This window comes from Nyctereutes procyonoides, unplaced genomic scaffold, assembly GCF_905146905.1.
Source record: "Nyctereutes procyonoides isolate TBG_1078 unplaced genomic scaffold, NYPRO_anot_genome, whole genome shotgun sequence".
Classification (NCBI taxonomy): Eukaryota; Metazoa; Chordata; class Mammalia; order Carnivora; family Canidae; genus Nyctereutes; species Nyctereutes procyonoides.
The window spans coordinates 21,318,169-21,333,085 of record NW_026575040.1 but is presented as its reverse complement, the minus strand read 5'-3'; the positions used below and the strand labels follow the sequence as shown (position 1 = coordinate 21,333,085).

Sequence of the window (14,917 nt, the reverse complement as noted above, 5' to 3'; positions counted from 1 at the left end):
GTTTTGCTCTGGTATATGTAGTGTGTGTGTATGTGTGTATATGTGTATCAGATATCGACTTATAGGGCAGCCCTGGTGGCTCAGCGGGTTTAGCGCTGCCTCCAGCCCAGGGCGTGATCCCGGATACCCGGGGTCGAGTCCCACATCAGGCTCCCTGAATGGAGCCTGCTTCTCCCTCTGCCTGTGTCCCTGCCTGTCTCTCTCTGTGTCTCTATGAATAAATAAATAAAATGTTTTTTAAAAAAAGATATCAACCTGTACTTCCCAACTGTATTACCAGCATTGAATAACTTCAATGCATCCTGCATTAAAAATCTTTCAGACTAACAGAAAGCCTTAACTTTTTTTCATGCCATGAACCCCTTAAGCAGTCTGGGGAAAACCAGTGAGCCAGCCCTTTTTCACAATATTGGTTTAAAATGTCAAAAATAAAATACATAGGTTTATAAAAGATATCAATTATACTGAAATGCAATCATCAAAATATATTAAAAATCAAGCTTATATGCTTCTTTACTCTTGCGTGAAATGACAAGAGCTAGTGGTGTGCCTAAAAGTTTATGGCAGTTGTAAACATAAATGGTTCTTGGAGATACCTTTCACAATTGTAATGCCATATGAAAATATCTGGGACGTCTATTGTTGACAATGTCACAGGTATTGCTAATACTGCTGTGAAGCGTTCCCTATATTCAAAGTGGAAAGAAACGCTTCATTTCATTTAGCATTTCCTTTAAAAAGGGATTTGTGGATTGCGGAGCGAGTGAAGGGAAGCAACTTTCTAAAGCTTCCTGCTATACCTCCTAGAGTGTTACATTAATAATGAAAATAATGAACTAATAACTGGATAATGGCTTCCAAGAGACTTACATGATATAAATATAAATATAAGCATGTCTCTGTATACATTAATATGTGAAGGAATAAAATACTGGAAGTGTAATATATTAACTGTTCCGTTCATAATGATTATCTCCCAAGTGTTGGGATTCTATTGCTTCTTCAAGATGTCTTCTTCTTCTTCTTCTTTTTTTTTTTTTAAGATTTTATTTATTTATTCATGAGAGACACACAGAGAGGCAGAGACACAGACAGAGGGAGAAGCAGGATCCACCAGGAAGCCCGATGCGGGACTCAATCCCAGAACCCTAAGATCACGCCCTGAGCCAAAGGCAAATGCTCAACCGCTGAGCCACCCAGGCGTCCCAAGATGTCTTCTTTATACTTTCTATATTTCTGTTTTTTCTTTTGATTGAGTTGAAACTGACATAACATACAATGAATGATTTCAAAGTGTACAAGTTGGTGGCAGTTAGTGCATGTCCAATGTTGTGCAAACAGCAACTCCTCTAGTTTCAAGACTTTTCATCACCTCTGAGGAATATCCCCTACCCATTAAGTAATTCATTCCTCTCCAACTTCCCCTCCTTTCATCTCCTGGCAACCATTAATCTGCTTTCTATCTCTATGGATTTGCTTATTCAGGATATTTCATATAAAATGAACCATATAATATGTGATCTTTTGTGTCTGGTTTATTTCACTTAGTATAATGTTTTTTGGGAAAAATATTTCATTACATGTATATTACATAATTTGTTTATCCATTTATTCATTGATGGAAATTTGGGTTATTTCCACCTTTTGGCTATTATAAATAATGATCTTATGAACATTTATGCTCAAGTTCCTGGGTGAACATATATTTTTATTTCTTTTGGGGGTATACCTAGGAGTGGAATTTCTGGTTCATATGGTAATTCTATGTTTAACTTTTTGAAGTACTGCCCAACTGTTTTCTACAGCAACTGTACCATTTTATATTTCCATTGGCAATATAATACTAGGGTCCGTATTTCTCTGCATCCTTGGGAAACCTTGTTATTTTCCTTTTTTTTTTTTTTTGATTATAAGCATCCTCGTAAATGTAAAGCAGTATCTTACTGTAATTCTGATTTGCATTTCCCCATTTCCCTTATGGTTAATGATGCTGAAATTTTTTCATGTGCTTGTCAGTCATTTGTATAGTTTCTTTAAAGAAACATCTATTTGAGTTCTTTTTCCTTTTCTTTTTTTTTTTAGATTTTATTTATTTATTCATAGAGACAGAGACACAGGCAGAGGGAGAAGCAGGCACCGTGCAGGGAGCCTGATGTGGGACTCGATCCCAGGTCTCCAGGATTACACCCTGGGCTGCAGGCAGTGCTAAACCGCTGCGCCACTGGGGCTGCCCTCTTTTTCCTTTTTAAAATTGGGTTGCTTGTCTTTTGATTGTGTTGTAAGAGTTCTTTATATATGCTGGATATTAAACCCTTATCAAATATATAATCTACAAAGAATTTTCCCCATTTCACAGGCTATCTTTTTTTTTTTTAATTTATTTATTTATGATAGTCACAGAGAGGCAGAGACACAGGCAGAGGGAGAAGCAGGCTCCATGCACCGGGAGCCCGATATGGGACTCGATCCTGGGTCTCCAAGATCGCGCCCTGGGCCAAAGGCAGGCGCCAAACCGCTGCGCCACCCAGGCTATCTTTTCACATTCTTGATAATGTCCTTTGATGCACAAAAGTTTTAATTTTTATGAAGTCCCATTTATTATTTTTCATTTGTTGCTGTAGTTTCTTTTTTATTAGAGCAACCATGTGGCTTATGCATGCATACATACATGTATATATGTACATGTGTATATATGTAGGTGTGCATACCTATACACATATATGCTTATATGTATGCATATATATGTAAATGTATATACACATGTTTATATATAGATATATATTTGTATATGTATATACATATGTATGCATGTATAAATGTGTGTATGTATGTATAATATATGAACACATATATAATTAATAAAACAATAAATAAATAAATAAAATAAAAATGGTGCCAGTATTCTCACATATAGTAATGTTTTACATCTTTTCTGCAACATTGTGTTAAGTGTCATCATCATCATCATCATCATCATGAGGAAACTAAGACTCTGATCAATTTTATTTAGTGATTTGCCAAAGAGTGAACAAATTAACAGAGGCAGAATCTACTGTCTCTAAATATTAGAGTAGACAGTAGATTACTATAGATTAGTAGACAGTAGATTCTGTCTCTAAATATTAGGCAATAACATTCATTTGATACATTAGGAGTGAAAAATGAGTCATAGATACAAACTGCTATGGTAATACATGAAGGATTTGTTCTAAGGACAGTTAATATTTATCTAGTGCTAAGTGCTGTGAAAAGATGGTAAGCCTTTGAGGAATTCAAAGTGAATTGAGGTAAAAGAGATTGGAAAGAGTAGAACAAGAATTCAAACGTAGCAGTCTGAATCCCAAGGCTCATGATCATAACCCCTCCTGATGCAAATTCCCACTTGAGACATTAAATTTTGACAATTGGGTAAATATTTAGTAGTTAACCTGCAAATAAAGTTCATATACACAGGCTGGTACATACACATGGGCATACACATGCATGTGCACACATACATAAAATTACATGAGTCAAAATCTCAAATTATAGTGTAGCTGTGATAATGGGGGCCAAAGAGGAAGAAATAAAGATTCAAAAAATAGGCAGCAAACCAAAAATACGTGTTGAGTAATAACATCAGTAATTATTATAATAAAGAAGAAAAGGGCTTGGAAAAAGTGCTGTAGGAAAAATCCCATCCCACGCTTTAATGTATCCTATTTTCCTTTTCTAAAAACAATCATCCCAAGAGGGTTCCATCTGTAATCTACCACAACAAAATAACGTGGCTTTGAGAAAATAACATACTAGGGAAGACAATTACCTGCTGGATGCTGCATACCCAAAATCTACCTTTAACACAAACATAATGAAGGTCATCCTCCAGTTGTGCTGACAAGGCACCTGTACCTACAGAGTGGTGACCTTGATGAGAAAATCAAACAAAACTGTCCTTCAGAATGGTATGTTTGGCAACTAGTGGAATTAAAAATTTTTTATTTTATATACCAAATACTATAAATAAAGGCAACAAGGTAATATTTTGGGGCTGGAAAATGATTTCTCCATGTAGTGACCTTGTGTGATATTTTGGTGTAGCAAAGTAAGAATTTAACCACATGATTCTATTCTATTGGGAAAAATATGACTGCACATTTCTGGGAGCCTGCATCCTGCATACATCTCTATATCTCTCACTCTAAACAATTAAAGCAAATTCATATGTATAGTATAGGATTAAATCTAGATATTTTTCTAAAAATATGGCTTATTATCTATTACTTGACAAACCTTATTTTCCTTAATAGTTTTATTTTTAAAGTTTTCTTTTGAAGACTAGGTATTTGGAAGCCACAAAAGAATAAATGCTTCATTTATATGGTATCATAATAGACTAAATAATTTTCTAACTAACTGGTACTAACTTCATTAAGAAAATGAAATTAAGAAAGAAAATTTAACACCTGCGGTAAAAATAACTGAAATGTATTGTCTTCTTCCTGACTTTCTTAATTTCATATGCATAGGCTTTGTTCCAATGGTCTGTTTATAAGATAGTTGTTTTAAAACTCAGAATGTGTTTCCCACAGAAACCATGTCATGACCAGAGACTGGGTCCTCAGGCCAGGCTCTTGGAATAAAGCTTCCTGCTCAGGGTCATACAGCTCACATTACCTGAGCAGAAACAGGAAGAAATGAATAAAAATAGACTCGCATGGACCCTGAAATCTACTCAGTTGCTGGCCAAAGACTTCGGCACCCTTAAACTCCAGGCTGTAGGCCGCTTCTGAGATTTCCTCAGGACTATAATCCTACCAAAGATGTAATACCTTTCACTATTCTCCTGGAAGCAAGGAATGCCCACCTCCCCAGCAGGAGGCATGGGGAATGGACTGGCAGCTGCCCATACCCTGTGCAGGCATATCTAAGAGTTTCCTGAACAGGGGAAACGATCTCAGAGTTTTGGGGGTGATTACCTTCCCATGAGCGCAGGAAACACTGCCCCTGCCCTAAGCACTGACTCATAGCTTTGCCTCTCCTTGCTTCCCATCAGTTGTCGCTACTGCTGTCAGGGTACCTGCCACTGACAGTCTCCCTCCTTGCAATCTGCTGTTTCTAATCCGTCATCTGAGAAATCAGATGACCAGAGCTGTTAGAACTGTGTGTAAATTGAGAGCCAGGCTCTGAGAGATAGCCAGAGACCCTCTCTTTCAGGAGAGTGTTAGCAGGTTTCCTGGCAGCCATTTCTTTTCTTCTCAGAGCTTTCCTTATCTAACTCCTTGTTTGACAGTCTCAAAAAGCTGACCTCCATCTGCAAGCAGTGCTCCTGTGTTCAGTATCGTGGAGAACAAACCAAAGAGAGACATGTATCCTAGTGCAGGTGCCCTATACCTAACCTGGGGGCCTTTGGCCTCAAAATATCTCTGTGTTCCATCTCCTCACTAACAAAATGGGTATAACTATACAGAGTTAGTATGATGTAATGGATTAAAGTTTGTAAACTGGATCAGCATGAATTATTAGGAAAATCATCATCTTAAAAATAACTGTCATCATTCTTAGAAGTCTATAAAGCACATTGCATGTGTAGGTAACAGGTACAGCCCAGCCTGCTACCTGTCCTTGTACATAAAGTTTTATTGGAATATAGTTTTGCCAACTTCTTTATGTATTATCTATGATACTATGTATTATCTATGCCCCACAAGGGCAGAGCTCGGTAGTTGCAAAGAGATCATGTGGCCCACAAAGCTTAAAAACTTCACTATCCAGTTCTTTACAGAAGTTTTTCTGATCTATCTTATGGAGAAATGTTTTATTTTCAAGCAAGTGAGGTTTCATTTTCATATACACACACGTACACATGCAAATACACACACACACACAAATTGCTTAATATGGCTTATTTCATGATACAGGCCATAAGCTTAACAGAAGACCTTCAGTAATAACCACTGTTATATTAGTAACACATGAAACATTCATTACATGAGTTTTCTTCTATGTAAATCCAGTATAGTGAACAGAAAAGTCCTCAGAATTATTTTAAATTCAATTCTTAAAAGAATAATGAGCTCAGAGCTGAGATTTATTTCTGGTGTATATTTTAGGGGGAAAAATCAGTATTACATTATCCCTATTGTGTCTCACAGCAACGAGGGTGACAAAGCCGCCCAGAGTTGTCAGTGCCAAACACATTGCGGGAGCTCAAATATTAATCAAAATGACATCTCCAATTTTTTCCCTTCCTAATCAGGCCTAAACATCATGGGACATCCGGCAAATCAATAAGAGAAACTAGATGCCCTCATCACTCCCAACCTGGCAGCACTGCATTTTTAGCCAGAAGATGAAGGCCTTTGCTGTTACATAAATACTTCTCTACTTCGGTTGTTTGCCTCTCCCATGAAATGAGCATGCCCACCTGTAATCCCAAACTTTACCCTGGCATGAATCTGACCATGTTACCTATCACAGTAAGAAACACTTCTTAATGATTTCAAGATAAAATAGGCATGGGGGTACATGGCTCTAGAATATGCTTGTGTATTCTACCTAAAGAATAAATACATCTCATGAATAAAGTGAGAATAGGCTATTTTAAAGTGTTGTGAAAAACTGATGAAGTCTCATTTTCTATCCTCCACATCCAGGGAGGGTGTCACAGAGACTGACTTATACCCCACACCCCAACGTTCCACCAAAGTGGGCTTTTGGCACAGTTGAGAATTAATCACTTTTTAGCTTCATTCCACTTCCCCTGCCTTTTTTTTTCTCAGCCCTTTTCCCACAAATCTGTATCCCACTGACATCTCCTATTTTCTCTCTATGAGCTCTAGAGTTGCTCTAGTGCTGAAAGATCTTGTAAATGGCTTAGTGTCAATTTATCCCTCCTTTATGTATTTAGAAGAGGCAGAGTACTGGAGAAATGCAGCAGGGAGTAGGTCTGTTCACATATGAAACTAAGTTTGAACCTTCTAGCAAAGCTAAAAGGAAAAACCCTAGGAAAAATTGCCTGGAGTAGAAAATGCACAGACTTATACTTGAGGAGATAATATAGGTCCCATGAACTCCAGAAACCCTAAGGGAGATTTGGAGGAGAAAGCTAAAGATCTGCCTGCAGTTGGCCAGCCATGATCTAAGAGCGACTACATGGGATAATGTCAAAGTGAACTCATCTGTACTCAATGTTCTAAGGTCCAAGAAAATCTGTTAGTTCATGCATTCACTTATTTATCCATGTGCCAGGCACATCAGTGAGCAAGCACATTCTATATAGCCTCATCGGCCTCTTTTTAGCTTAGTTGTTTTGGTCTTGTTTGGTATTTTTCCTCTAACTGTATGAAATCATGAATGGAAAAGCTTCCTGATCCTGGATTTTCTCACTTCTATAGGAAAAGGATGAAACAGAAATAGGTAAGCAGTAAGAGCTTCCAGATACTACTAGTGCCTGGGTGACAGGGACCTCACTATTCATTCCTTCTCAGTTCCCTAAGTCCTATCCACACCTTTATAGATAGCTCTTTCATTAAAGTATCTTTATTTGACCCACCTGGGTTAAATTCAATTTTCTGCCAGAACCATGACTGAAACACAATTTTGGCATCTATTTATTGACATAGAAAGATGTCTGACAGAAAGTAGATCAAAATATTAATAGCAGTTGTCTTTAGGAAGTGAGACGAGATTATTTGTTTTTCTTTTTCTCTGTATTTTTCAAATGTTCTACAATATTTGGTTATGGATTGGGGAGTATAAAAATAAATAAAATTAAAAGAAAATGTAGGAATAAATACAGTTTCAAGAAGTACTAGTGGTTTGGCTTTCCTCTTTTACTGCCCACCCCTGCCAAAAAATACATAAATAAAAAGTTGCATAGGCTAAGAGGTATCCTGATGGGGCAACGGAACTATAAACATTTGTCAGTGCCAGCTATTTCTTTATCCTCGCTAGATTCTATTTTCTAGGAAAAATACATTTGATGAGCAAGTCTTCACAATTTCACAATTGAAAATGATGTAACTGCACACATTTATGTGTTTTATAGATTTAGATTACATAAGCAGAAGTCAAGATTTTGCTGCGTTCTTTGATCATATGAATAATAATTAATTATTACTAAGGGCATAGCACCTATAGGCACTGTTTACAAGCATTGTCAGTATTAGTTAATTTAATCCTGACAAGAAGGTGGTATCATTACTCCCATTTCATAGATGAAGAGATTGACATGCAAGCCAAGTTGCTTGCATGAGGCCAATCTTTGTTAGCAGGTCCTGGAAGCAAGCCCAGGCTTTAGAGCTCATTTTATCCATTACACTAAATTGTCACTGAGGTTGATAGATTACCTAGGAATTCTAAAACTCTCATGATTTTGTGCATATTGTGCAAAGAAATATGGAGCCCTCATACTGGTTTACCGCTTATTAGCAATGTAATCTTGTGCATCTACAAATCAGAGTTACAAATTCCTCATCAATAAAATGGGGAATAAAACCTCTTCTAGCTCCCCTTGAAGTTGTGATAATCTAATGGGAAATGAATGTGGAAGGCCATCAAAGCTGTAAAGCAAGGTATAAATGTAAAGCAGAATTATATCGCACCATCCATACACCAGCACATTAGTCATCATCATTACCACACGAAAGTCAAATGTAAAGAAAATAGCAATTATTTTGGTGAAGTATGACTCTAAACTATATTATAAACTATCCAGTCTGCTAATAACACCCAACATAAAACCACCACTGATTAATCAATAAAAATCATGCACTGGTTTCAGTAAAATGTACTCTCAGGCGCACTCCCCTGACTCACATTCATTAATTACCTTGCTGTATTTGATAAGTTCCCAGCATCTGCCTGAAATGTGTTACTCTCATTCTTAAGTTATATAGCAAAACTTTTTTTGAAAAGTTCAAACTGTACATTCTCTACACTACGACATCAAAAGTTCAATTGAGCCACTCAGTTTTCAGTTTCCCTGACTCAACTTTTCAGAGTTTTGTAATTAATTATATTCCATTATTACTGATCATCAATTAGCTCCAAATGTTGCTGAGATGGTGAGTATGCTGAAGAAGGCAGAATTTAATGATAATTTGAGAGTAGTAGGACACTAAATTTCTCTCTTGTTAATAATTAAAGTAGATAACTTATGTTTTTATTTATAGCTTCCAGAAATATCCGGCTCATTCCTGTGCACTGCACTGTCAGCTAATCATCAGTTGGTCAAGATCTGACGTGGGCCATTGTGTTTTATTTTCCACACTCACTTTCAACCAAAGCCATTAAATGCAGCCCAACCAAAGATTAAAGCAGGTGAAGTGGTCACCATGTATTCTCTGGAACACATGCATAAACATATAAAGAATGAAAGAGGTAATATTCCAATTTACCTGTTTCAATTTCCCAGATGTAAGCGGAGTCATCTGCACATCCAACAATTAAAAAATTCTCAACCGGGTGCCATTTTATCATCCTCACAGGGAAAAGGTGCTTCCGGGCATGCAGGAGGCACTTCTTCCCCTCAAGGTGAAGGAGGGCCACGGAATGGTCACTGCACACACAGCAAATTACCTGATCACTTCTTAGCTGTTGGGGCAGGGGATGGGGACAAAACAAACAAACAAAAAAACACAACATCATTTGTAAGTAAATAATCAAATGCTTTCTTTAAAATTAAATCTGATTTTTTCTCCTAATAAAGTAAAAATATTTTGTTTAAACACCATTACAAAATGACATTTCTGTTTTCTGCAGGACTTCTTCACATAATACTGTAAAGAGGAGTTTTAAACACCAAGTAGATTTTAAATTCAACAACTTATAAGGAAAGTCAAGAGGTACAAGTGAAAAATGAGAATTCCAAGCCAAATCTACTTATAAGATAAATGAAGGACTTGACCATCACTCAGCAAATTCAGGCAGTGAGGCAGACATCGGAAATAATGCAGAATAAAATAAACCCCAGAACTAATTTGTTGCCACAAAAAGAAGCTATTTGTAGACACAAGCTTAGGCCCAAGGGTATCATGAGCTGATATTTTCCACTTAGAGCCTCAGAATGTGATTTGGTGCTGTTCCCAGAACTATTCAGATTCTAATCCAAACAGGAAACTCAGTGTAGACACAATCTAAAAGAGGTAAGCATTAGATAGTTCCAACCGAATGCACAACTTCAAAGATACAAGGACCAAAAATAGGCTCACAGGACAAAGATTCTTGGGATACTTTTTAAAAAGTCAGCATGTGGTTACCTTGAACACAGTTTAGGACAAAGACCATCCATGCTGGGTGCTGTGAGGCTAATCTGGGAGGAGTTTACAGGGCAGGTCTGTGCTTCACCAAGAGGGCCCTGTGTCAGTCAGCCCAGGGTGGGGGGTAGGTGGGATGGCTGAGGGGAGAAAGGGGAGCGGGTAGTGGCTCTTCCACTTCTTTGTTTCTTTTCTAGCCACTTTGCTATGTGGATGCTCCTACTTTCACTAGGGCACCTAGCCAGAGTTTCAGCTGCTGTGTGTAAAGGATCAGTTGGGATGCCTTGAGAATCTCCCTGTGCCCATTACTGACCTCTTTCTATGGGGTGCTGGGGAGCAAGTTATTTTTCCTAATTTGTTCTAAGGAGATTATAGAAATCCTGAGAGGGGAAAAATCACAAAATGGCAGATGTGCTATATGGGGAGCCTGGACCTGGGTAACAGGGCTGACGGCATTGCCGCCTCAGCACTACCTCTTAGAAACTGCACAACCGGGATCCCTGGGTGGCACAGCGGTTTGGCGCCTGCCTTTGGCCCAGGGCACGATCCTGGAGACCCAGGATCGAATCCCACATCGGGCTCCCGGTGCATGGTGCCTGTCTCTCTCTCTCTCTCTCTCTCTCTCCCTCTCCCTCTGTGACTATCATAAATAAATAAATAAAAATTAAAAAAAGAAACTGCACAACCCACGGCCTGTAGAATAGAGAGCTCAATGTACTTTAGGGAACTTGTACACAAATACAACCTGTGAACAGACATGTGACATGCAAACAACGACCCTAGATCCAGAAGTGGACATAGACTAGAGATCCAAAATAGGCCAATCAGATTCTCTTTTCTATGCATTTGAAACTGAAAGCTAAAAGAGATCATGAGAAGAAGCAAGACAAAGGAGCAATCACAGAAAACAGAATCTTTTGGGGTAGGGGATTTGAAGAGTATAAAACCTTGATTTCTGAATTTAAGTTCATGTGGTACTGGGTCCTTGCTATAGAGTTTTGTATGTCTAAAATATTGCCTCTTATGCCCTAATTAAATTCCTTGGCATGGTTTGGAGTTAAATCATTTATGACTGAGGCAGAAGTAAAAGGGTCAGGATTTGACCACTGTCCTGGAGCTTTGAGGAAAAAATATTTATTTATTTTTTTTTAAAGGAGGGAACTTCAGAAATAAAAGACATGTCAAAGTATCCCAAATCACTCTTTGGAAGTCTTTTTTTAAGTCTCTTAACTTTGTTTCACTGATTTGTTTAATCATTTGTGTTACTGAAATATTTCTTTCATTATATCTTACTATGAAAATATAGTGTAAGTTTCCTCTGAATTTATTATGCAGCTGATTTTTTATGTTATTAGAGAAATAAGTTTGACAAGTCAATCAACTGATTGACAAACTCAGAAAACTCAAAAATTGATCTTTCATATTTTAACAAAGATGTCAACTTTGTAGAAGCTAAATTTAAGTTTATATTACATGTGAAAATTATATCTGAAAGTATTTCTTTTAGTCCTACACAAGGTAGATGCTCAGAAATTTGTTAAAGCTGGTTATTTGTTAAAGAAATGAGAGAGAGTAAACAAAAATCTTTTTAAGAAAAAGAAAATATGGGCAGCCCAGGTGGCCCTTGACCATGGTTTGGGGCCACCTTCAGCTTGGGGTGTGATCCTGGAGACTGGGGATCGAGTCCCACGTCAGGCTCCCTGCATGGAGCCTGCTTCTCTTCCTCTCCCTCTGCCTGTGTCTCTGCCTCTCTCTCTCTGTCATGAATAAATAAATAAAATCTTTAAAAAAAAAGAAAAAGAAAATATAATTATCAATATTTTTACAACAGTAAATTATTTAAGGCAAAAGTTATTTTCTAATTTATAGATTCCTATATATTTGAATTGCTACCACATTGAGGATCAATTACTTTTATTAAAAAATAACTTAAAAAATTAAAAAGAAAACTCCATTAAGACATAGAATTAAGGAGCAAAAGAAAAAAAGTAAGAGATTTAACTGGTTTTTGGAAAGCCAAGAATTGACAAAATCTTTGTTTTAGAATCAAATTATTTGCATAAGTTGTAATAATAATAAAAATCATATAAAAATTTTAAGGGAATTCATAAAAATTATCCAGTGGGATAATTTCTATGGGAATACAGGTTAATTTTCCTTATGTTTTTTAAAAACATTCTGTAATGTTATGTTACTTTTAAAGTTATGTTATGTTTTACTCTATCTTAACTTACTCTGAAGTTCTCTGGTGACATCAAAAGACTTGTTACTGGACCAGCTTCCAAAAAGAATTTATGCAAAATTTCTTCAGTAAAGATATTCCATAAGATGACACATGAGTCCTGGTCCCCAGACACAAGCCAACTTTGGTCTAATTTCGAAGAGAGACCATGTGGGTAAAGTAATGAAGTAACACTATGGTGATGGCCTTTGAGAACTTTGTGAGGAAGGGAACCTGGAAAACAATCAACACCAAATAATGAAAAAAAATTTTTTTTTGCTCAAGAAATAATGGTAACATTTTCTTTTATAAAAGAAAATACATATAATTAAAGCTAGACTGTTGGTTAAAAAAAATGAACAATCCTTGGACCATTTCAAAAGGCAAGTACCTCTTTATAAGCTAGGTCATATTTTTGATGAAGCACTACAGCTGGTTGTTTGAAGTCTACTAATTCTTTAAGGATGTCAGCAAGTTAGCTAGCACCAATTTTAGTTTAGTTAGCAAGTTAACTGGCATCTATTCTAGTGTTGCCAAACAGCAAAGGCTATTCTAAAAGAATAAACAATTCATACATTTTGCTTCTACAAAAGTTAATCTCAGAACTTCACTGCTGTCCTTTCAGTAACCATAACCAACTCTATTATAAAAGAAAAGTCTCACAGAACAGTTTTGCCTTAAAAAATATTAGAGATTACTTAGTTTGACTTCTTTGTTTTATAGATAAAGTACCTGAGGCTCAGAGAAGTTAAGTGACCTGAATCCAAGTGTGAAAAAAGCATAGCTTTGAGCATAACTTTGCTATTACATGAATCCAGCTTTGGTTTCTAGGTACGTCACTTACTAGATGGGTCAACATGACAATACGTTTTTCCCCTGTAAGTCACAGGTATCGTATATGAAAAACTTGGGATAATAAGAGCACTACTTCATACAAGACTGTTGTGTGGGGTAAATTTGATAATGTCCTTCATTTCCTAGCACTGGCTCTTAGTAGAAATGTGGGTATTTCATATCATAGCTGTACTAAAACACAGGGCTACTGATTGCCCAATTTCCACACTGCTTCTTTACTTCATCATTAGCTAAAACTTTAAAAAAAAATGGAAATGACCACAGACCTCAAACCTTCTTTACTCAAATTGAAAAAGGGTGCCAAAGAATCATTATTACTTCTACTAAAGAATCATTAGTTATTTCTATTCCATGAGGCACATCCTCACTTTATATACCTTAGCAAACCAAGATGAATATGAATTCAAATGTTCAAGTCAAACATAGGTTTCTGCTTGTTTTCTGGATAAGAAAAAATTGGCCTATATAAAATGTGCTAAGGTCTTAAGCTTTTTCATGAACTTTCAAGAGTAGCCGTTAAGCTGTGTAGCAGTATATTACCTCCTCTGTTCATTGCTATTCACTCTTCTATTTTAGGTAATCACTGGACATAAGATAGTAACATTTAGTAAGTAGCCAAAGTAAGCTAAGAACAGTTACAAGATGTGTCTTAAAAAGTGAGATTTGGGGGCATCTGGGTGGCTTAGTTGCTTAAGCGTCTGCCTGTGGCTCAGGTGGTGATCTCATGGTCCTGGGGTCCAGCCCTGAGTCCAGCTCCCTGCTCAGCAGGGATTGTGCTTCTCCCTCTCCCTCTGTGCTCTCTCTCTCTCAAATAAAATAAATAAAATCTAAAAAAAATAAAAACAAAAAACAACAACAAGCAAACAAGTAAGCATATAGTATTTTTTTTTTTTTTTGAAGAGTGAGATTTGGCTTTTACTCTTAAGGACTTTGTAGTCTAGTAGGATTTAAAATACATCTAAAATATTAGATGTATTTACATATCCCCAAGTCTCAATTGCTTCCTGTATATTTCTTCATTTACATAAGACAACTTATAGCCCAACAGATTTATTTAATAGTTATTCACCACTGCAATGCACAAAAATGTATAAGAACATATTTACCTTTCATTAATAACAACAACAAAAAAATTAAAACAGAAAGATACCATTTTCTCTTGATTGGCAAATACTAGGAAGTTTAATAGCACACAAAGTTGGCTCAAATGCAGGAATAAGGCATTTTCATAGGCTGTTAGTGGACACACATGTACACAGATATATGTTCTCTGGAGAACATTTTTAGACATATTTTCAAAATTAAAAATACTCATAAGTGTCAATCCAGCAATTCTACTACTCCTAAGAATCAATACTATATGTGCAAAGATAGCTAATTCAGCATTGCCTTTATTAGCCAAAGTCTAGAAAAACTGAAACACCCATTAACAGGCGATTTTTAAAAATTAAAATTTGATTATCATTAGCCATTTAAATCAAACTCATAAAGAATGTGCTCCAAGGTATTTTATTAATATATGCTTCAGGATATTTCAGAAAGGTGTATAGACTATGCCTCTATTTGTATATTATTAGAAGAATGCATATTGTTATGTTGGTAT

The 14,917-nt window shown here is 36.5% G+C and overlaps 1 protein-coding gene across 1 annotated transcript in view; it reads right to left on the bottom strand.

Annotated features, from left to right (window-relative positions):
• WDR72 (WD repeat domain 72) overlaps nucleotides 1-14,917 on the bottom strand; it is a 220,854-nt gene that overhangs the window by 153,615 nt on the left and 52,322 nt on the right. The window contains exons 12-13 of the mRNA XM_055319623.1: nucleotides 12,473-12,693; nucleotides 9,381-9,576 (exon numbers count right to left, since the gene is read on the bottom strand). Coding sequence (XP_055175598.1) covers nucleotides 9,381-9,576; nucleotides 12,473-12,693 — 417 coding nt within the window. The remainder of the gene's footprint in view (nucleotides 1-9,380; nucleotides 9,577-12,472; nucleotides 12,694-14,917) is intronic.